At 43.9% G+C, this 22,187-nt stretch overlaps 1 protein-coding gene and 1 long non-coding RNA gene across 42 annotated transcripts in view; one reads left to right on the top strand and one right to left on the bottom strand.

Moving 5' to 3' along the window:
* C330002G04Rik overlaps positions 1–17,410 on the top strand; it is a 97,160-nt gene extending 79,750 nt beyond the window's left edge. Inside the window, exon 8 of the long non-coding RNA XR_001782629.2 lies at positions 17,280–17,410. This is a non-coding gene — a long non-coding RNA (RIKEN cDNA C330002G04 gene). The remainder of the gene's footprint in view (positions 1–17,279) is intronic.
* Trpm3 (transient receptor potential cation channel, subfamily M, member 3) overlaps positions 747–22,187 on the bottom strand; it is an 857,614-nt gene continuing 836,173 nt past the window's right edge. For 37 of the 41 annotated variants that reach the window (XM_006526956.4, XM_006526954.4, XM_017318155.2 and 34 more), the window contains 4 exons: positions 17,715–17,865; positions 17,402–17,601; positions 13,442–13,574; positions 747–9,301 (listed from right to left, as the gene is read on the bottom strand). In XM_006526956.4, coding sequence (XP_006527019.1) covers positions 7,849–9,301; positions 13,442–13,574; positions 17,402–17,601; positions 17,715–17,865 — 1,937 coding nt within the window. In that variant the 3' untranslated portion in view covers positions 747–7,848. Of the gene's footprint in view, positions 9,302–13,441; positions 13,575–17,401; positions 17,602–17,714; positions 17,866–22,187 lie in introns of those variants that run through there. The other 4 variants (XM_006526979.4, XM_011247233.3, NM_177341.5 and 1 more) reach the window with 2 other exon arrangements.

Raw genomic sequence — 22,187 nt, 5'->3', positions numbered from 1 at the left:
GTAATTTCCCTTCCTTGCTTTTTAAAATTACAACATTTATAAAGGCAATGGCTATTACTTGTTCTTCCTAATGGTATCTAAAATCATAGTTGTAAAGCCAATCTAAGAAATTTTTTTTCATGATATACTTTAGATGGGACAATGAAGTCATACTTGTTACACATTTTTTGCACAAAGAAAAAATTTTCTTATCTTTTTTTCCCTCAAACAAATTGTTCTCCTGAACCCTTCTCTTTAAATAGACTAGGCTTACACTGTTTTTTAATATTCTTTAGTACCGAAGTTACATGGATGATAGGGGCCTTCCAGAAAATTTCAACAAGTGAAGGAAATAAGAGGTAAGGGTCAGTAGGGAGAAGTGGGGACTAAGGAGTATTGGAGAATCTGGATTCCTACTGAAGTGATACAATATACCATGGTTCAGTTGTGTGGAAATATGGTAAGTCTCATATAGCTAGGCTTTCATGTTTCTTGAAGGTACCAGAAATATAGGATGAGATGTGATATTTGTCAATTTGAAAATGTTTCTTAAAAAAAAAAACAAACAACAACCACCACCACATTGGCCTATAATATCTATTCATTTCCTGTAAACACACCCCATAGTTAAAGAGTTTGTAATTTCTACTTTTCCAAAATGACGAACTCATGGAGCCTCGGGCAACAGTTTCCTAAGGACAACTGGGGACTTTAGCATGAGAACAATGGAGAACAGATAGACAAATAAATGCACAAGGAAATCTGAGTCATGTTTTAAACTATTTGTATTTTTTTTTATTGCAAAACATTTGTTACAGAAATTCCAGAAAGTTCGTTGCCTGTAGAATCTGCCAACTTCTGCTTCAAATTATATATCTAAACAGACAAGCTCAAAGTGCATTGTGAATCCAGTAAGAGACCTTTAAAAAAGAACAGTTCTTCTCTCTATATATATTCATAGTGTCAGTAGATATGCAAACCTCTGTCTATCCATACATGAAAGAAGGAAAAGATGTATATATAGTTAGTAAACCCAATTTCAAAATCATTGTATTTATAGGAATTCATTTAAAAATGATATCTGAATAACTTCCCCCTTTATAAACTATGGTTAGAGCATTTACAGTGTGAATCTAAGTGCTAGATTATGAAATGGCTATGGAGTTGTTTACTGACTACACGGACTGTCTTACACAGCGGTAGCAGCAATAAGAACTCAGGTCAGATGCTCCAGTGACAGGAAGCAGGTAAGTCTTCGAGTGCTACGACATCTTTCCTCTGAATCTCCCTCACACTGGTCCTGTGTTTGGATCCAGAAAAACATGCTAATCAACATACATGGAAGTGATCTAAGAGTCACCCCTAGTAGGGCAAACTGCTTCTCCCCACTTGAAATTCTCCAGTGTATTTGATGTGTTTGCTAACTGTGTGAAAAACCATGAATCAGACCCTGCTTGGCTCCAAATCAGAGGCCTCCAAATATGGCCGTTGGGAATACTGCAGGCAGACACATGTGTGTGACTAGCATAGGAGTTGGAAACCCAAATTTGAGTCTTTCTGTGAGATGCGTATGCTCTCACGCCTAACAAATCCTGCTCTTGATTTCTTTCTAGATCTGGGTCTTGGATTGAGTTGGCAATCCCTTCATGGAGAGTTAGGCAACTGGTTCTGACCATGTATGGGAAGCTGGTGAAGGTGGAGAGAGCCTTTCAGGAGTCAGGCGGGCAGTTCAGAATTGCATGTGACATGTGCCACACCAGCCACATTAAGAACTTGGGTGCAGGAGAAGTCAGATGGACAACCAGAACTGGGTCAGAACATCTGGCTTCTTCCATGTAGTTGATGTTTAGCATTACTGTGTTGGGATCCACAGGGATGTGAGGTAATGGGTGAGTCTGTTAGTCTCACACTCATACTGGGGAGAAAGAGATGGCTTTGAACTAATAAAAAACAGGAAGAAGGGAGACCAAAAAAAAAAAAAAATCCCGTGCCCTCAGGCCCAAGACTGATCTCATCCTGTGTCTCACATTCTTTAGCAATCTGCCTCCCCTGGGGATTAGAGTCATGGCCGGCACTGATGCCCCTCCGAGTTGGTCAAGTTTCCAACACCATGATGCAGGGATCGTGTGCTGCCAGCAGAAGTTGGCCAGTTTTTCCAGGAAAATTAGGAAAGGAATTATCATCATCTCTTGATGAATCCAGAGGATGTGGTCACCTCTATCCCCTCTTAGATGACACAGAGCAATCAGTAGATCTTGATTTTACTAGGGATGACCAATGTAAGGAGGTCACAAGGGCAAAGGGCGCCATCGACACTCGGTGAAATTAATTAGAAAAAGAAAAGAAGAAGTTGTTCTTTAGTTAGAGCCAGACCCCTTTCTTATGGACTCTCTCCTGAGAGACAGGATGCTGGACTGGTAGATATAGGGCAAAGCTGATGCTGAGAAACGGTTTCCCTGCTCATTTTGGGAGCGTTTTTGACTAGGCAACTTGGATCCATTCCTTTCCAGATGTTGAAGGGCTTATAACAACCGAGCGGCAACTTCTTGAAAGAACAAGCTCTTCAGAGTCACCTGGTGTTTCATCAAACGATCACCCCCACTCCCACCTCTGGGCCTGGCTCACCCACGGGGTGTGAAAGCCACAGGACAAGAAGGGAGGTCTCATGCATTACCACGGGACTGCTCGCTCACAGTTGATCTGTGCATTTCTGCTCTGTCGCCGTGCACCTTGACTTTTATCTCCGCTTTAGCAATTTGCACCCAGGAAGCCCTAAAGAATCCAAGATGTGTCTTTCCTATATTACAGTTGCCCCCACACCTAGACCTTGGGACTCCAGAGCGGTGCTGCCTTGTCATCTCTGGGTCCCCGAGCTATTGCAACTTGTAGTTGATACTTTATTTCATATTATTTGCTCAGAGCTTTAAAAAAATAAAAAGAGAAAAGAACCCCTTGATGACTTGTTTTTAGTTTGTGAGAACTGAAAGTAGTCCCCAGTTTAAGAAGCCCAACAGTTCGAGTGACTCGATAACTGGTTTAAGGATTGCAGCAGACCAGAGTAAAACCTTAAGTGCCTTACGAAGGCAAAGAGACACATATAAAGCATAGCGTGCGTGCATTGTGCCGACACAAAACTAGGACTGGGTTTGGAGAGGGATTACTTCAGTCGAGCCACATCGTTATGGTAAAGATTAGCAAGTTGGATGCAACATCTAGGCCAAATATACAGCCACCCAAACAACACCAACACTTTATCTATAACAGACAGTGCTACTGATTGAATGGATTTATAAAACACTGCACACTGCTTCCTTATGGGGTCAGTAGACGTAAACAGGCAGCTAATTCAACTGGAGTTTAAACTCTTTCAGTTCATTTGCTAGGTAGTCTTTTGCATAGCATGCCAGCTTGTCAGACACAAAACCACACCTTGCCTCTCCCAGCTTGTGGGACCTGGTGGCGGAGGCACCATCAGCTTATATAAGTATCTCACGGGGGTCTGAGAGATGTGAAGAGTGTAAGAGAGATCAGGAACAAAAATGCCCATTACTAGAGGCTGCTAAAAACATGGAAAATGGGAGCATAATTAATCCTTGCCACATGTGCTTCTTTATTGAATGTTACAGATTTATAAATGATTATAAAGCTGTCCTGTAACGTTCATTAATACAACCACATGCTACAACTATGCTGGTTAAACACAGGTTACAAATAGGTTTACATGTGTTTTTTTTTTTTTTTTTTTTTTTTTTTTTTTAATAATACAGCATTGCCCAATATGTCACATGGCATAGCCTATAGATATAGCATGATGGATAACTGGATAATGCTTATTATCTTTAAAGAAATCAAACAGCCCAAACATCCAGGAAGATTAGACTGTACAGCTGCAGAAAAAAAAGAAAAAAAAAACGTACTATCCAGTGATCTACCATAATGTTATCTATAGAAACCAGATTTTAAAATACAATTGTAACATTCAGAAGAAACACATTTTGTGTTTTCACAAGTACAACCCCCCCATTTCATTATTCTTGTATATGTATATATTTATATATATTTTAAAGGGGGAACTTTCAAAGTGCTAAATAGTAACTGGCCCTGGAAGCTTCAACTTTAAAGAAACATCCAGTCCTCTAAAGTGCCACACTCTGACTGCCCTCCTTTTGGCTTGCACACACACAAACTGCCCATGACAATTATCCTCTTGCTTTCTAGCACTTCATTCAAATCTATCAGTTTCTAACTGTAAATATAAAATATGGCGGTTAATCAGGAAACCTTCATGGCCATTTTTATAAAACATTCTTCATTTCTTTCCCAAAAGGAACAAGCAAGCAATTTAGAACAAATCATTACACATCGTAGTATATAAAAATTGGCACCTATGAAGGGGATGATTAAACAAGCTATCTCTTCCTTGAGCCCTCTATGACTTTATTTATGTATGGTCTTCAATGACTGGCTACTCACAAGCTGTTTAATTCACAGAGGCAGGTAATTAAGGTCCCCTCCATCAGGGGAATGGTGGAACAAATGAGCTGAACACAAGCTGTCTGCACAAGGCTAGAGAATCAATGCCACACTGGTACACAGAGAACCCAGAAATGGAAGGAGGTGGGATTGAAAATAACACACACACACACACACACACACACACACACACACACACACACACACACGCACAGGGAAGACATGGCTTGTGAGACCTACACAGTTTGTGTCTGAAGTTGTTTACATTTGGCTTATAGACTTCACACACTTCACCAAAGAGGTTAGCACTTAATTTTCATGCAGAATGAGAGCTCAGGACTGTAAAGTGTTTCCTTTCCCAGGTCATGTTCGTTCTCTCAGGTGATCACAACAAACAGAGACATGTAGGCTTGTTCTTTCTCTCCCTTGCTTCCAAGGGAGTCCCCAAACCAGGCTCTAGAGTGCTTGGTATCCTGTTCTATTGTCACAGCTGACATCTGTGGACTCATCTTGGACTCCCTCAGAGAGTCTTTGCCTTGGAGAATGCTTGCTACTCAAAATCATGAATATGTTAGGGCATAAAGACATCTAGCTAGTCATATCTAATCTAAAGAGTTGAAGTGCTGAAACCTTGGTTCAAACTCTGGTGCTGAGACTCAGCCCTCCTGAGAATCACAGGAAAATGGTCTGGAAGTGTATAGTGCCTGTTGCAGTGTGATTGATGAAGAATGAGTGTAGTCTCTTTAATCATCACCAGTCACGAACCCCTCAACGCTATCGTGAGGCTTCATGTGGATGTGAGTTTGAGGTATGGGAGGGTTCAGCGTTTCTATCGGGTTCTCACAGGGACTCATGGCTCTAGGAAGCTTAGAGACACATGATTTATTTCCAGGTTCAGAGCATGTCTGCTGGGAGGGAGATCACCAGTTAGGAAGTAAGTGTCTCTAGCGCAGTTATCAGTGAAGAGCTTGGGTGTTGCCTAAATACCAAGGATGAAAAAGGATTCCTTATGGATACATGCTTGCCACTCTTCTGCTGAAAAGATTTTTTTCTTAAAAAAAAAAAAACATTTAAAGGCTACAGGTTTTGTGGGGTGCTGACTTGATTTCACTAAGGGATATGCACCTTGCTGTTTAGAACTGCAATGAAAAAAACAAAATAAGGAACACCTGGGACCAGGAACATTAAATTATGTTCTCTCTCTCTCTCTCTCTCTCTCTCTCTCTCCCTCCCTCCCTCCCTCTCTGTCTCTCTCTGTCTCTGTCTCTCTTTCTCTCTCTGTCTTTTTTCTCTCTCTCTCCCCTTCTCTCTGCAACAGGGTCTCATATAGTCCAGGTTGGCCTTGAACTTGCTACATAGCAGAGATTGACTCTCAATTCCTCATCTTCTTCCTCTTCTTCCCAAGTGCCCAGAATCACACACAGTGAACATTACCACTATTCCTGGCCCCAAATCATTTTTTTTCTTAAAGACTCTGTGTTCAGTGATCTAAATAGGAATCCAAAGATTTGTGGTCAAGATTTCTTTATCCCACTTCAAGTCCAGGTTCTATTCTAGAAACATATGCCTCCATCCTAGATGGTGTAATACAAACTGGCTTAGAAGCACTCATCTATTCAGAGTGTATTTGGTGGTAATAGCTTTGTGTCAGAACAACCAGAGTAAAAGGGATTTCATGACAATGGATGCTTCCAAATAGAAGGAGATTGGGGGGGGGGGGGGAGGGGGAGGGAGGGGGGGAGGGGGAGGGAGGAGACCATTTGGACAGTTCTTGTTCAGTGAAAAGACAGGTGAAGAAGACCAGAGATATTTTTTCTTTTGAAAATTATAATTTCAACAGTGGGTCCAATAGCACAATAAACTTTTTCCAGAGAAACTTCTTGGACACTAAAAAATAATCTTAGTTATACCGTCAGATGACAGAAAGTCAAAGCCTTTTAAGAAATCTCTGTCTGTATACATACTGTATATAAACATGAGTCTGTATGTGGATGTATATGTAAGCAGCATAAACTATAGAATTCTGTATATGGTAAAATTGCTTTCTATTTTAGCCCTACTGTATCTTTTTTATAGCTTTGTAAATAAGAAACATATTCATGGCCTACCTGCAACTGATGGGTTTGGGTTGCTATCAAGCCCCTACTCAAATCTAAGGTTATTTATGGTTTTTAAACTTCCTTAAAAAGTACTTTGGAACATTTCCATAAAAAAGATACCAGCCCTTGAAAAACTCTGATTAAATTTATGCTGAGCCCAGATTAGATGGCTAAAACTCTAGGTATGAAAATATCCACATATAACCATGTGTTCAAATACAAAATGGTCACATGATGAGCGGTATGGAAATTTGGCAGTTACATCTTGGAGGTGTCTGGAGGACATAGTGGAGACATGCAGATGATGAAGGCCCACACAGCAGCGTCACACACTATGAACGGTGAGACTGTGACAACATCCCACTGGCAACTTAATGTTAGATCTTCCCACCTTTTCCTTAAAGTTCAATATTACACATTTGACGAGTGAATTCTTTGATGACAGGTGAGATACAAAATAACTTACAAATATAAAAGTATCTGAGTACATTCATCCTGAGCTTCCTTGACTATATTTGATTGCCCGTGGTATATTATAAATCATATGACTTTTGCTTTCAACATCAATTCTTCTTTCATTTTGATCGCAAGACAAAAAAAAAGGCATTTTTTTTCTGTTCCCTTATTTTCTTCTAAAGAGATAAACAGTTGTGGCACCAGAGGTGAATAGATAAGAGACAGGTGAACTGTATATATGACTGTTACCTTGGTTTTCTTTATAATGACCAATTACAGAGGTGTTGGCATGAGAAGGATGTGGGACGTTAGGTAGAACTGCTTGCTGCCGGCTTATACTGAATAAAAAGGATGTTCTTCATCAGTCACCAGTGATGGAACCAATGTGAAAAGAAAACAGAATGGAAGTTTAGAATATCTCATCTTGTACGCTGCCTACTCTTATTTCATTTTGCAATTTAGCCCTCGACTCTTGATAACAGGGCCGAAATCCCATGATGCCTGTTGGCATGGAGAGTGCTGAAGCCCATTGGCTCCCAGAGCTCATGACTTTCTCTGGTGCCTGGTGACACCCATTCATCTCTAGCCCCTGTCTGTTGTCTTTACCCCTCCCTGCCCAACAGATAGGAACATGCTTTGACCCCTGTGTTTTGCACTGGACCAGATGGAATGCTTGCTTGACCTGTGGCCCAGAGGTTACCTTTGAGTTAATGTCTCCCATTGTTTTGCTCAGCTAAGAATAAAGCAGGTCTAACTCAAGGAAGGGGGAACGTGGTGGTGGGCATTGGGGAGAATTTTAGCGCTGGATTCTCGAGCCTCCTGCAACACACGGTAAGCCGGTTTAGTTGTGCTTGCTTTCAAAGCTATGAAAGGCCGATGTTCTAGACAGTCTCCTCATGGATAGGCTGTCCCCTCGGCCCTCCGGCTTGGAGGACTTACTTCTCTGGAAGGGATTTCGGAGGCTCGCCGTGTTCCTCTGTCTATCAAGCTTGTCACTGATGGAGAAGCTCTTTCTGGTATGTGCATATGGCACGTTTGGCTCCTCTGCTGAGTAGCTGTTGGCGCGCTCTATCTTGGGAACTGTGATGTTGTTGGATAGGGTTCTGTCTGCATTTTCAGCCTCCTGAGAGGATATCGGATTGGCAGCTCTCTGGCCTCTGGCCTCATTTTCCTCACTGTCAGAGCTAGGATGGCTCAGCTCTGCTTCTCGCTCAGGGTGGCAACAAGATAAATCTTCCACTTTGTCTCCGAGACCTCCAGGGAAGGTGGCTCGGTCAGCTATTGCTTGGGGGGCATTGACACATCTTGTGTCGATACAGTCTGTAATACTTGTGTATTCTGCCGTTTTCACGGGCACCCCAAAGTTGGCGTAGTAGCTCCTTGAAGGAGAAAACATAAAGCTATGGGATTTTACAATGGGAGCCTCTTCCAGAAGAAAGGGCGTGGTGGCTAGGTAGCGGCTACTCTTGGAACGCTCGATGGTATGGTACGTTGGAGGGTCTGTGTCCCAGGGGTTTTGGCATTCTGGGAGGTGTGTATAGTCTGAAGAAAAAGATCTAGTGTCCATGGAGGTGAGGTCTTCAAAATCAATGCTCCTACTGGGAGGTCGGTCTGTAGGTGCGAGCGTTGCATAGGCACTACTTGACGGGGTTGTGGAAGGTGCTAGAGCTGAAAAGCTTGGCTCACCCAGCCCAAGGATGTTCATGGAATTATCCAGAGGCTCTATATCACAGTGGAGCTCGTCCATGGCAGAGACATAGATGTCTATGCAAGATGATGGTCTTCTGGAGTCAGGAACAATGGCCAAGGTGTTTGCAGGGGCTGCAGGAGCTTTGGGTTCTTTGGCTACTGAGTGGGAGCTAGTAGCTCGGTGTAAGCTCAGGGACCTTTCTTTGAAAATGCTTTCCAACTTTTCTATCCCACCTTTGTCTTTCACATTGACTGAATAGAAAGAATGGCTTCGCATACGGGGCATTAAGGTTGGAGAAGTTGGGGATATGGTCTCCTCACCTGCAGGGTCTATACTCTCTTGAAGTTTGAAGGTGTTCCCTTCCTGGCTGTTGAAGCTGCTCTGGCGGACGATGTAGGCTGCATCTGTGCAGTCTGAGGAGGTCCTTGAGCGGATTTTGTTAGACTCTGCCCGCTCCAGACCAGTCAGGCGCTCCAGGGCGGTGGCCATGCGCCCGATGAGGTCCTCTAGCTGTGCTAGCCGGATGTCCACGGTCTGGAGTGAAGCCTTCATGGAATGTTCTCTCTCATTAACTTCCTCCAGCCTCATGGACATGTTCTCCACCCTGTATGAGAAGCAAAGAGTAAGAGTCACTTGGGTGGGTTCCTCTGCTGGGGGAGTTGGAGGATCAGGCTAGCAGATGTCAAAGCTGTGCTCGACTATGGGTAAAGGGAGAGGCTGAAGGGGAGAGAGTGGCGTTCCTGCTGCTACTGAGGGTCACAGGATCTGAATGGTTTTGTGTTGAAGACACTTTGGAAATGATCTAATAGACTGGTTTTCTGTAGTTTTAGTAATTCTTAAAAGAAGTCACTTCGTGTTGTACAGGCTGCCCAGTGTTGCACTTGATTGCCCAGTGACACTCCTACCTTGGTCTCCTGAACTGCTGGGATGGCTAGCAAGCTCTACTGTGCCTGCCACAATTCAGAGGCTTTTAGCTTTCAGTTCAGCATCCCCAAGGTACTGCTTCCTAGTAGTATTTAAGCACTAGAAGAGTAATAAGAAGCAGAATAGCTATCCTCCTGCTGTTCTTTGTGGAGCCCAGTGGATATAGGGCTGATCTCTGAAGAGGATAATGGTGCTGTTTTGGCATGACTACATGTGATCACTGGTCCAAGGGCTGAGAAATGTCTGCATGTCATAGCCTGGGTGGTAGGGCCTCTTTGTTTACCGCCTTTTGGGATTAGGGCTCCACATCACAGAGAAAAAGAGAGAGAGGGAGAGGGAGAGGGAGAGGGAGAGGGAGAGGGAGAGGGAGAGGGAGAGGGAGAGGGAGAGGGAGAGGGAGAGCCTAACAAGGGAGGTCAGCTGGACATAGACCAGAAATCCAACAAGATTGAAAGGAAACTGGAATGCAGGAGGAAGAAACCCTTTAGGTCCACTAGGAAAGGTCTGATGGGAGCCCTAAGAACAAAACTGCACAGACTTAAAAAATAGAACCAGAACTTGAAGCCAGCTGCAAAGGGGCTGAAAAAAAAATGCAGTGTCTGTCTATGTAACTCTGGCTGTCCTGGCACTTGCTTTATAGACCAGGTTGACCTTGAACTCACAAAGATCTGCCTGCCTCTGCCTCCTGGGTGCTGGGATTAAAGGCATGCAACAGCATACCCAGCTCAAGATCTATTTTTAAGTAATTTTCATGACTTCTCTGCACTCCTAGGTAGTTGCTGTGTTAAGTTTTGTAGAAAACAGTATGGGCCCGTGTTAATCCATTCTCATCCATCATTCTGGGTGTGATTAACCATCTAACTACTCAACAACCTAATTAATGATGAGGGCCTAAACATAACTGTAAGGGGCTTAGTGTAGAAGTTAACATCTAAAAAGGACCTAGGGTCAAATTTACTTTTGTTCTGTAACTAGACGTCTTCCTTTAAACTTAATTTTTTTTCCTTGAAAAGTTTGGGACCAATGCAGGCAAGGTCCCAAAAGTTCAGCAGGCAAAGGCACTTGCTGCCAAGTCCGATGATCTGAGTTTGATCCTAGGGATGTTCACGGTAGAAGGGAGAACCCACTCCTGCGAGTTGTCTTCTGACCTCCACATATGAATGAACACACAGAGCCCACCAAGGATTTTCAGTCATGATTGCGGCCACTCTGTGCTGATCATGGCCGAATAGCTTAAGCAACAGAATGCAGACACAGGTGATAAGAATTTATAAATGAACAGGAACCCCTAAGGCGATAGACACATACAGTGACTAAGTTAAAAAGAGAAAGGAGGCCGTTGTGGAAATTACGATGTTACATGGAAAGAAACTGTCTTCAGCTTTCCATCTCTCACATCTCTAGATGGAGAGAGGTCCATTTCAGATTAACTCAGAGATGTTGACAGCAGGGTACAGGGGAGATGAGAAGTGGCACATGCCTATGAGAAGAGAACAAGCTTTTGATGCTCTCTGCTTTCCCATCTCTGCAATCTGCACGAAGGTGGGATTATATAACATATAATATTCTCTCTGTTATACGGTCTGTGTATAATCGACAGGGAAAGGCAGCCACAAATATCTCTGCTACTGTCTCTACACACAGGCACACTCCATTTCTAGCTCTCTCTCTGTCTCTAAGAGGCAAGTGCTGTGATCACCTGCCACTCCACTCAGAAAGCACAACCCGGAGGATACTGAGGCAGCCAGTACAGATGCATCCTGGGGCATTTCTGTTGTGCTGCATACTGTTCCATTGTGGCAAGATATTAGTTTTTGGTTTTCTTAGAAATGCAAAGAACTCAACAATAACCACAGCAAAGCTCCAAAACGAACAGGAGCCAGAGAAGAAGAACAAGGCCTGAGTTTGCAGCCCTGGGCCTGCTTAAGAGGCCATGCTGGGTCTTTAGGCCCAGTCTTCCTACTGCTCATGTACTAAGAGGTCAAGCCTCTCTGTTCACATTCCTGGTACCTTCTCACCTCGCTCAGACTCTGAGGAGCCCCCCTGGCAGGTCAGGGGAGGGAGTCGTCTTACAGGGTTGACTGACATGGAGTGAGAGACTGGTTCCTTCCTGGGTTTTCCAGGAGGAGTTGTTGCCTTGGTCATAGTATATTCACATGTGCTGACATATGGCCCTCATCACCCCAGTTCCCCAGCGAGGCAAAGCTTTCCTGGCATCTTAACACACCTCTCCCTTCTTGCTTTTCTTGCCTCCCAGGCCTGTGGTTTCCTGAATTCAAAAAGCATTTCAAAGGCCTGAAGACATATGCCAAGGAAATGTGTCTCAGCTATGGTACTATTCCCCACATGGCACAATTTTCTGGAAGCACATGGCTGTATGTCCATTCATAAACAGCTTTCCAAGGCCTCAGAAGAAGAGAACACTTCAGAACTTCAGCTCCTTCCTCTGTTTGCCAGTGAACTACTTTATAGCATATCATAAATCTCTCTATTCTGTAGTGGCAGCTGTGTATAAAATCTGTGCACAGCCTTAAACCGTATTAATATTGGCTTGGTAACTATGGATATAACCACGCATTGGCATATGTGATTATACCTATGTATATAAGCTGCATTCTCTAAAAAAAAGAGCAAGAGACAAAAAAAATTAAACTTTTGTTAATAAAGAATCTTTGATGTAGACACACAAAGTGTCATTTCATGAAAATTAGAAGTGTTTCTCAAATCTTTGAAGCTTCATCACACTGACTGCAGTCATCAATCTATTATGTCTTCTACACTATTCACAATTTGCTTTTTCTGTCTTTATAGAGTAAACAGTTACAGCCCAGTTGCACCAGTTCTTCGTGACACTCTCTGAGTGTTCTTTTGAATGCTAATGCTGGGTTATGAATACACCGGCTTGGAATGATGGTTTTCTTAGTCTAAAGTCATGCAAGAGACACAAGAAACCATAGGAGCATTTGCTTAGATCTAGAGCTATCTAGATATCTGTCCTGTGTGTTCCCAGGCATGTGCATGCTTTGTGTGTGTGTGTGTGTGTGTGTGTGTGTGTGTGTGTTGCATCTTACTTTTTTGAGACAGGATCTCTCTGTAAATCTAGAGCTTGCTTTTTTTTTTAACTTAAGCAAGCCCCAGTGGTCCTACTGTCTCTACCCCTGACAGCACCATGGTTACTGGTGCACATGAGGCTATGCCTGTCTTGTGATGTGGATTTTACCACCAGAGCACAGGTGCTAATGTTTGTGTAGGAGATTTTTCTTATACGTCTCTTGGCTCTCAAAGCCATTTGATAAGTGACAAAATAATCTGAATCGATGAACTTCTTTGTTCTTCATCATGTTCTATTGGAAATAATAATTCTTGGAAAAATACCAACTATTATTCCCACTGATTGACAGAACCTATGTTTTTGTTTATCTAGAAGACATGGGACACACACATAAGCCAAACAGGGGCTATTCTCCTGAATAAGAATGCTTAATGATCATAGTATGAAACATGAACTTGTTGGGTTTGGGTCTCCTTTTCTTTATGTCTAGGACAAAAGTTTCCAGCTTCTGGTTCAAGCCAGATCTGTTCTAGACTTACCAATTCTCCCATCCAGCTCAAACCTTCCACTATTTCTTGGGAAGACCCAGGGTCTCTAAGTCTGGAACTTTGATCAACTGACTGAACAGGCAATGTCCTGTTCTTTCAGAAGGTCCATGTTTTCTTGGGCAATAAAGCTAATCATATGAGATCTATGTTTTGGAGATGTGAGAACAATTTAACTGGTAACATGGCCTGTGGCAGGAAGCACCTGTGTGAAGGAACACACCTTTCTGATGTAACACGTATCCTCTCATCGTTGGACGAATTGAAGCGATCATCCTTCTCTCGGAAATATTCCTCTATGCACTGCTCTTCAAAATCGTGTACTTTCTTGAGCTCATCGTCAGTTATGAAGAGTTCTGTGGGAGTGGAGGGGGAGTGGGGTGGGAAGAGAGCCGTAAGACAGAGCAGGGACCACAGCAGCATCTGGTCTGTGGCCTAATGACAAGTTTTTAAAGAAATCCAGGCTGGAGAAATTCTCCCAGATTCTATTGTAAGTTCCAGACAGAGTCCAAATCTAATTAGGCCACTCGAATCACCAGCTTCTTCCTGAGCCACAGAGTAGTGCGGTCTCTGGAGCCCACCTGGGTATACCTGGCTACCACAGGAGCTGGGCTTAATTAAGAAGCTGCAGGACTGAGAACATAAAGGAAGGAAGGAAGGGAAAGGAAGCAACTGGAAGCATGGATGTCTTTTAAAGGCTCCAAATTTCCTGGGCTGTGTAGTGAGACATGCCGATGTTATTGATTGATACTCTTTGTTCAACCTCATCCTCTCCCTCTCTTTTTTTTTTTTTTTCTATTCAGAGTCAAGAGAGCCACATAAACACATTTCTAGTCATTCTTGACATGTAGGAAAGAGATATTTGCTTCCTTGATTGGGGAGAGAGAGACAGAGAGAGTCAGAGAGAGACAGAGAGAGACAGAGACAGAGAGACAGAGACAGACAGAGACACACACACATACACATAGAGAGAGAGACAGAGACAGACAGACAGACAGACACATACACACACAGAGACAGAGACAGACAGACAGACACACACACAGGTAGAGAGAGAGAGAGAGAGAGAGAGAGAGAGAGAGAGAGAGAGAGAGAGAGAGATGCTCTTTCTATACTTTTCAGTTTCCTTTCTTTTTCCTAACTTCAACTTAAATATTTGATGACCGGAAACTCAGCGTCTGTGCTGTGACCTTGAAAACTAACTTGACACAAAAGGAAGAGCTGAGCTGAAAACTAGAAAGAGTTTGGGGCTTTGGCCTCAGTGAGCCATGGCTGGGAGTCCTGGATCACTGGCTCACTTTTTTTTTATGTAAGAAAAAGAAGTCTCCTTTATCTGTGCTATTGTTATTCTGGTTTTCTGCTAACAAAAGGTAAACATACCCATCTGTGTGATAGCCATAGAAGTCTGGTGGAATTGTGAGCCTTTGAATGGTTTATAGAACAGGGTGTGAGAAAGAGAGTTGCTTTGGAAATTTCCCAAATTAGGAAGTCTTTCTCATCCTGGGCCCTTGAGATGCCACAGGGACTGGCTCAAGTGTTAGGAGGGCAGAGTCTCAGCTCTTTGGGGCTATGTTTTAGATCATTCTTGCTTGCCTAGAAACATCAATTAGAACTTGCTAGGGGCTATAAAACATGACTGTAAAAGCCACAGAGAATATAGAAAACACCAGACCAGAACAGTCAGACTGCACTTTTCAAATATGGCAGGCTCCGAGGGATGCCTGAGATGTGGCCATGAAATTTCGGGTCAAGAAGAAGAGAGGCCATGTATAGAGACTCCCTCCCTGATGCCAAGGACTCATGCTGCCCTCTGCTAGGGATGTTTCTAAGATCTAAAGGAGTGGTCCTAATATGCACAAGTGCCTCATTAGACTTCTTTGATATTTGTGTGTGAGTATGTGCATGTGTGGATGCGTGAGCACACAGGAGTATGGTGTGTGTGTGTTTCAAACACTGTTGCTATCTCTCTGCTTGGCATTTTTGTGGATGCTCTGCATCTAGAATTAGGACCTCATGCTTGTATAACAATCACTTTACAGACTGAGCCAAACCCCTAGTCCTATGCTGCTCTATTTTAAAAGAATAAAATATAAAATATTCTTTAAAAAAAATCTATTACCATGTCAGATTTTACCATATATCTCAAAGTTTACTCTTAGGCTCAGCAAGAACCTGGAAATGCCCTGGGATCTTTTAATGAAAGCTATAGGCTGAAAGGGAGATCTCCATTCTTCCCCGATGGGTGGATATATGCAGGGCTTTCCTCTCTGCTCTTCACTCTGCATATCCTGTCGAATTTTCAAGATCTTCCCTGTGAGAAGGAACTCTCTGGGAATTGTGTCACCTGCCACATGGGCAGAGACCCGGTGATGCATCTAATACTACTCTGGCTTAAAATAAGAAAATAGTGTCTATGGTTGAGTGTGGTACCACATGCCTTTAATCCCAGCACCTGGGAGGTAGATGTAGGGAATTGCTAGGATGGTGCCAGCCTGGTCTATATAGTGAGTTCCAAGCTAGCCAGGGCTATAAAGTAAGACCCTGCCACATAAACAGGGCACAACAAAAGCAAATCACATAGATGAGGTTGGTGGGGCTTCTTAGACCTTAGACCTATGAAATGGGCTCTGAAGTAGAAATAGGTCTCTGGATGACCTCTGTTGTAATTTGAACACAAAAATCCCCTTCCTTCAGGCTTATGCATTTGAGTAACTGGTCCTCAGAGAGATGGCAGTGCTGTATTAGGATATGTGAGGTCTGTCTGGGTCACTGTGGATAAGTCTTTAAAGTTCATAGCCTGGAGGTAGGAGGAACTGGCTAGCCAGCTCCTTATAATCCTGCTGCTATGGAGACCTATCATTTCCAAGGCCTTCCTTGCCATAATAAACAGAGTATCTGTAAACCATGAACTATGAACACTATCTCTCCTTCTTTAAGTTTCTTTTGTTAGGTATTTGGTTGTGATGATGATGAAAAAATTAATCCCACAGCCCTCTGTCCTGCACTGTATTTCCAGTCATCTTGTACTCTCTAGCTAAGCCAAGTTTTCTACCACTGATGTTCATGCTTTATTGAAATTATCTTGGAGCCCCGAGTTGACCCCCAGCGCAATATTCTTGTAAGGTAGCAATCAAGACAGTCTTCCTTGCCCAGGACTTGACCAGGCGGACACGATTTGAGGACAAAATATCAGGGCACCCCAGCTTTCTGTTTGCCTAAACTTGTGTTTCAGAAGGAAATGACGATAGAATTTCTAGGTCTTTCCAACTGTCTGATTTGAATGTCTAGGACATTGCTTAGTCAGGGAGACCACTAGGAGTTTCAGCTTAAGAGAAACAGTTGACTAAATAACTCCAGTTTTAAGCCATGGGTGTATGGACCATGGACCAGAGGTAGATTCCTGGACCACCATCCCAGAGGCTCGAGTTTGTGGATTTAATGTAGATGTAGACTTGACACATTTGGAATAGGCACAGTAGATTGTCTATAAGTCACTGCACTTCCAGCAATTCTAGAGTTTATGCCCACAGGGCATTTAGGAGCCTGCAGGAGCCAATGGTACTTAATGTGCAGAGATGGATATGTTAAGTCTCCTGCAATGAGTCACACTTTCTTACTCAGTGAGGAACTGTTCCAGCATGGTGTCAGCCAAACTTCCCTTCAGAAACACCAGGCTAGAAGGTGGGTGGTGGGTGGTGGGTGGTGGAGAGGCCACTGTTCTGTGCTTTGAAAGCAAGTTTCATTCTCTTAAAAATAATAAATAAAAAATAAAACAAAATCCCATAGGCACAGTGCTGAAGGCTTAGAAAACATTGAAAATCTGGAATAGTGACAGTCCCAGAAATGAGCATGGAAGAATAAAACTCAGGATACACTGTTTAAAGAATTATATCTAATTTAGCACTTGGTGCATATTAACGTGGCTGATTTTGAGGAAGTGTGTGTGAAGGTGGAGTCAGCACTGTTGGAGAATGCTTTTTCTCTTAACTGGATGTGGTTAAGAAATCTGTCTTCAGCTCATGCTATACTGTCTTCCTTTTATTCTGTATCTTATCATGCAGGTCCCTGTCCCATCCCCTAAAATACGCGTGAGGCAGGAGAACCAAGGAAGGCGTGGATCCTGCCTGACTGCCTATGGGAATTGCTGGGAACTTCCGGCTGCAGGCGCCGGCTTGCAGCTCACTCAGGCCGTAGTCCCTTTCGTCCTGGTCACTCTCATGCTTCCTCCACCGGCAGCACACATGCTGGAAGATCATGGTCATGTGACTGAAGATGATGAGCGGTGGGGGCAGAACCGGCCTCTCGTGGAAAGTCATGATGAGCTGGTACCTCTGAAATTTCCATACTTGGTTGGATATCGACTTGACCTCAAAAAATGTATTGCTGAAACAGACCGGAGAGTCACATGACAAACAAGTATTGACTTTTCGAAGTATTGGCTCCCTCTGCCTGCTGCCCATCCATCCTCCCATATGCCTTAAGGAGTGGCCACTCACTTGAAGACGGCAATAAGGAGGTTGACCAGAAGGATGTTCGCCACCAAGAGGTAGCAGGCCATGATGGCCGGGACAATCCATGCTCCTGTCTTGCATGGGGGCAGCTGGATTGTCTTGCCATCCTCTCGGGTCTCATTCTGTCCACAGGGAGCTAGAGGAAGTGACACAGGTAAAAAATGAGAAACCATGGCTATTTGATTTAAGTTAAAAAGGAAAAAAAAAAGAGAGAGAGCCACAGACATTTAAATGAGGGGTTTAAATGGAAGAAAAATACAGCCACCTCAAACAGCAAAAAGTTTCAAAAAAGCCAAAATAGGAAAATGAGATCTTCATGAATATTCAAAGGGCCACCACTCTTGAGGAGAGGCAGTTCCACCTGTGTCCCCAATCTGTCATCAGACTCAAAGAGGTGTCTAGAGCCACCTGCCTGGTCCCTCAGTCCCTCAACCCCTGGTAGTGGTGAGAGGGCATTTGGTGTTCCTAAAATGTTTGGTGGGGGCTTTTGGAGGAGCCAGAGCCAAAGTCCTACCTCCTGGCAAGTTACTTTCAAAATGTGCTGTAGAGGCCTCCAGCTGACAGCTTGGAGCCAAGCATGGCAGGCTATTGATTAGAAATTAACACCAGGGCAACTGTTAATTGTTGTGAGAAACAAGCCACAGCCTTGGCCAACGATTTGCTGTCTCAGTACAGAAGGAACAGTGCCAGACAGCACCCTGAGAAGCACCCGGAGAGCTTGTCACTCCGTGTCCCTGATGGATGAGAGGATAAAGGGGAATGGAGTAACAGGGATGGACCACAGAGCCCACAGCTACTTGTCTATGAAAAACAAGCCAACCACATTTTCATTCCAAATATGTGCATTTCAGGAACACGACAGAAAACCTAACTCCAGTGACTAAATGGCAAAGGCAGGGGTGTTCGGGGAGAAGTGGAGGTGGGAGGGAGAAGGAAGGTGCTGTGTGGGGTTGGGTGAGCAGAAGTAATATGCTAATGAGGCCAGCTTGGAGTTTCCAGGTAAATGAAAGGGGTTGGGAGGAGTCCTGGATAACAAGAGCCCTGCACAGTGTGGCTCACAGAGCCTGTCTTTGTTACCATTCTATTGCTATGAAGAGACACAGTGATCAAGGCAACATTAAAAAAAAAATTAATTAGGGTCTTGCTTACAAGTTTCACAGGGTTTGTTCATGACCATCATGGTGGGAAGCATAGCAACAGGCAGGCAGGCATGGTGCTGGAGTGTTAGCTGAGAGCTTATGTCTGACTCACAGGCACAGGCAGGGAGGGGAGTGAGACTGGGCCTAGTGTTGACTTTTGAAACCTCAAAGCCCACCCTCCAGTGACATACCTCCTCCAACGTGGCCACATCTACTACTCAAAGAAGGCCACACTTGCTAAACTTTTCTAAACAGTTCCACCATCTGGGAACCAAACATTCAATATATGAGGCTATAGGGACCAGTCTCATTCTAATCATTACAGAGCTAGATGTTGCTTGTAGGTAGGGGCAAGCAGTAGGTGAGCTAGCCCTTCCTTCCCATCTGCTTTACATTGGCCTTTGAACAGGTTGACTTTATGTCTGTCTTCTAGCAGTGGGTAAGAGCACCTCAAGAGAGCTCAGCCCTTCCCATAGGGTGCTGCTGAGAATCTCGCAGGAGGGTTTGCATGAGGACCCAGGGTCTACAAAGTTTGAGCAGGACAGCAAGGGGACCTGCTTTTCTCCAGAACTCCTTCTGCCTGGCACTGTACTCTGCAGAAGTTCGCACCCAGCAGCCTGAAATACTACTAACATCCAGCTCTCACCAAGACCACTGAACCAGAAGACCCATGATGTTGTCGGTACAGTGTTCTCGTTGTAACCTTCCTTGTCAGTTGGTCTCGTGGTTGAGTAACTGAACTTTTAATTAGGTTGCAAAATCCACATGATTTTTTTTTTTAAATGTAAAACATACCTTTGCAGCCATCAAGGGTTTTACTAGCAGTGGGCTAGCAAGTCCCTGATTTTATGGCCAGGATTAGATGACCAAGGCACGCTCTTTGTCTCTGTATGGCAGATAAGTGGATGTGGGAATGGGGTGTATCTTGCTCCTGACGTAACTGGGTATTACTGAGCATCCAAGACAGCCTTGTAAGATGGTCTTGGAAGGGAATGCACTGACAGGTGATGTTTAAACTCTCCAGGTGGCTCTCCAGGGCTGCCCCTTCTTACTTCTCCCTATGGACACAACCTGGACCAAGTTTCTTGTAGTTCTTAGAGGCCAGTCTCCCTTTTGCTTCCTGATTCTGAGCCACATTGTTTCTGTTGCTTCCATTAGACTGGTGGTCAACCTAATCCCACTCTCAAGCTTGACCTATGGTGTGTGTCTTCTCTTCCACGCATGCCTAGCAGTCTACTTTCTAACCACCGCCCCCCCACCCCCGCCGGAATGGGGCTGGTCATATCCTTATGTTCCCGACACTCCTGTTGTTTGTCTTGGGACTCTCACATTCCTGCCACTGCCCAGCTACTTGTCTGTACCATACATGAGATGCCCAATGGAGCATCATTCTTCAAGGTTACCCTCCCTCCTCTTGGCTCAGCATGTTTGCATGCACATGAAAACAGTAGGCATTTGTTGACTGAGTAAACAAAAGATGCTTCCTTGAGCATCCGTGCTCTTGGTCTTAGCTTGGTTTAGTCAGATGGTATAGGTGTCAGGCCAGTCTGAGGAACGTCATCTAGATCAGTGGTTCTCAACCATCTTACTGCTGTGACCCTTTAATACAGTTCCTCATGCTGTGGTGACCCCCAACCATAAGATTATTTCATTGCTACTCCATAACTGTAATCTTGCTACTGTTATGAATCATAATGTAAATCTCTGATAGGCAGGATGTCTGATATGCGGCACCCCCAAAGGGGTCTCGACTCACATGTTGAGAATAGCTGTTCTAGATTCCACAGCAAGTGCGGCTGAAATGACTTAGATGTTCCTCGTGACAGTGATAATGATAATAAAAGTGAATCATTAAGAGTCAGCCTTTATTTGGCAATATCAGCAAAGAAGCTGTGAGCATTATGGGCAGCAGTTAGTGCAAAGGATTGCTCTATGAGGGCTTCTAATGACACTCTCATTCTGGGTATTTGTCGGCACTAGAAAGTACGATAACTCAGACACACAGATGTCTACCACTAATGAAGATGAACAGGGTGTCTTCCAGACCTGACAAGCAACAGTTATTAGGAAGGAGGGTAAGTTATTGCAATGGTCCTATGATACTAGCAAGTTGTTGCTAGGGATGTCCTCAGGGCTGTGCACCAAGACATCACATGACATGGATGGAGGTTTATGGATATGGAGACTATCTGTTATCACTGCATCACCCCCTTTCTCACTTTTCTTGATTCGCATTTGGGTCTTTTTCTCTACCAATACTTTAACAAACATGAATTAGTCACTACCAGTGTTATATCAAGTGGCATGCTGTCCTCTCTGTCTTTGTCAATGACAGTCAATAGAGTCCCTGTAGAAGATGTTTGCAGAGTCTAGCTCCTTCATATCCATTGTCCTTTCCTTGAATAAGAGCATTCTGTCTACCCCTGTGAACTCACTCTGCCTCCCTCATCCCCTAGTTACAACAAAATGTAAGACTGTCAAGTAGAAAGGGCCTGGATGAGAGGGATATTATGGAGAAATAAAATTTATGACCAACTGAGACATGCAGGAAACCAGCCCTCTCCAGTTACATGAACCATACAAGCCTGTTTTTCCAAAGTCAGCTTTAATGGGGTCATTATCACTTGCTTGCAATGAAGACTCTTGACTGTAGGTAGGTGTGGTGGTGCATACCTGTAATCCTAATACCAGGGAGGCTGAGATGGGAGGAGGCTTGTGTGTTAAACCTTGGTGGGAGTAGAGATAGAGGGGGTACCGGGTGGTATAATTACCCTCAACTCCCTCATCCGCATGCACAGTCAGTAAAAGAAAATGTTCATATTTAGAACCTTGCATGTATAGAGGGAGTTTGGAAGTGGTACCCAGTTATATAGCATCTGACCCCAAGCTCAGGCTAAGTCATCTTTTTCCCAAGACAGGGTTTCTCCGTGGAAAAAGCTCTGGATGTCCTGGACTCACTTTATAGACCAGGATGCCCTCCAACTCACAGAGATCAACCTGCCTCTATCCGGGATTAAAGGCATCCACCAGTATGCCTGGCCCTGAGTTGGTGTTTTAAGTTTTAGGAGTTAAAGCAGAGATTCAGCTACTTTCCTTCTCACCCAATGTAGGGCACAACTTAAAGGGTCTTCTCTGATAATAATGAACTTTTGTCTAACTGTGGCCTCAGAAGTGGGAAATGTGGACTATTTACAAAAATCGGGGGGGGGGTATATAAGTATGAAGAACTGGCCAGATATGTATACATAGCCAGCAACCCTTGGAGCAAAGAAAGTGAGTTCTAGGAGTGGCAGCAGATGTGGGCACAGAAGGGAAATTT

The sequence above is a fragment of the Mus musculus genome, chromosome 19 (assembly GCF_000001635.26).
Source record: "Mus musculus strain C57BL/6J chromosome 19, GRCm38.p6 C57BL/6J".
NCBI classification, from domain to species: Eukaryota; Metazoa; Chordata; class Mammalia; order Rodentia; family Muridae; genus Mus; species Mus musculus.
The sequence above is the reverse complement of the archived record's forward strand: the minus strand, read 5'-3'. Positions and strand labels throughout refer to the sequence as shown.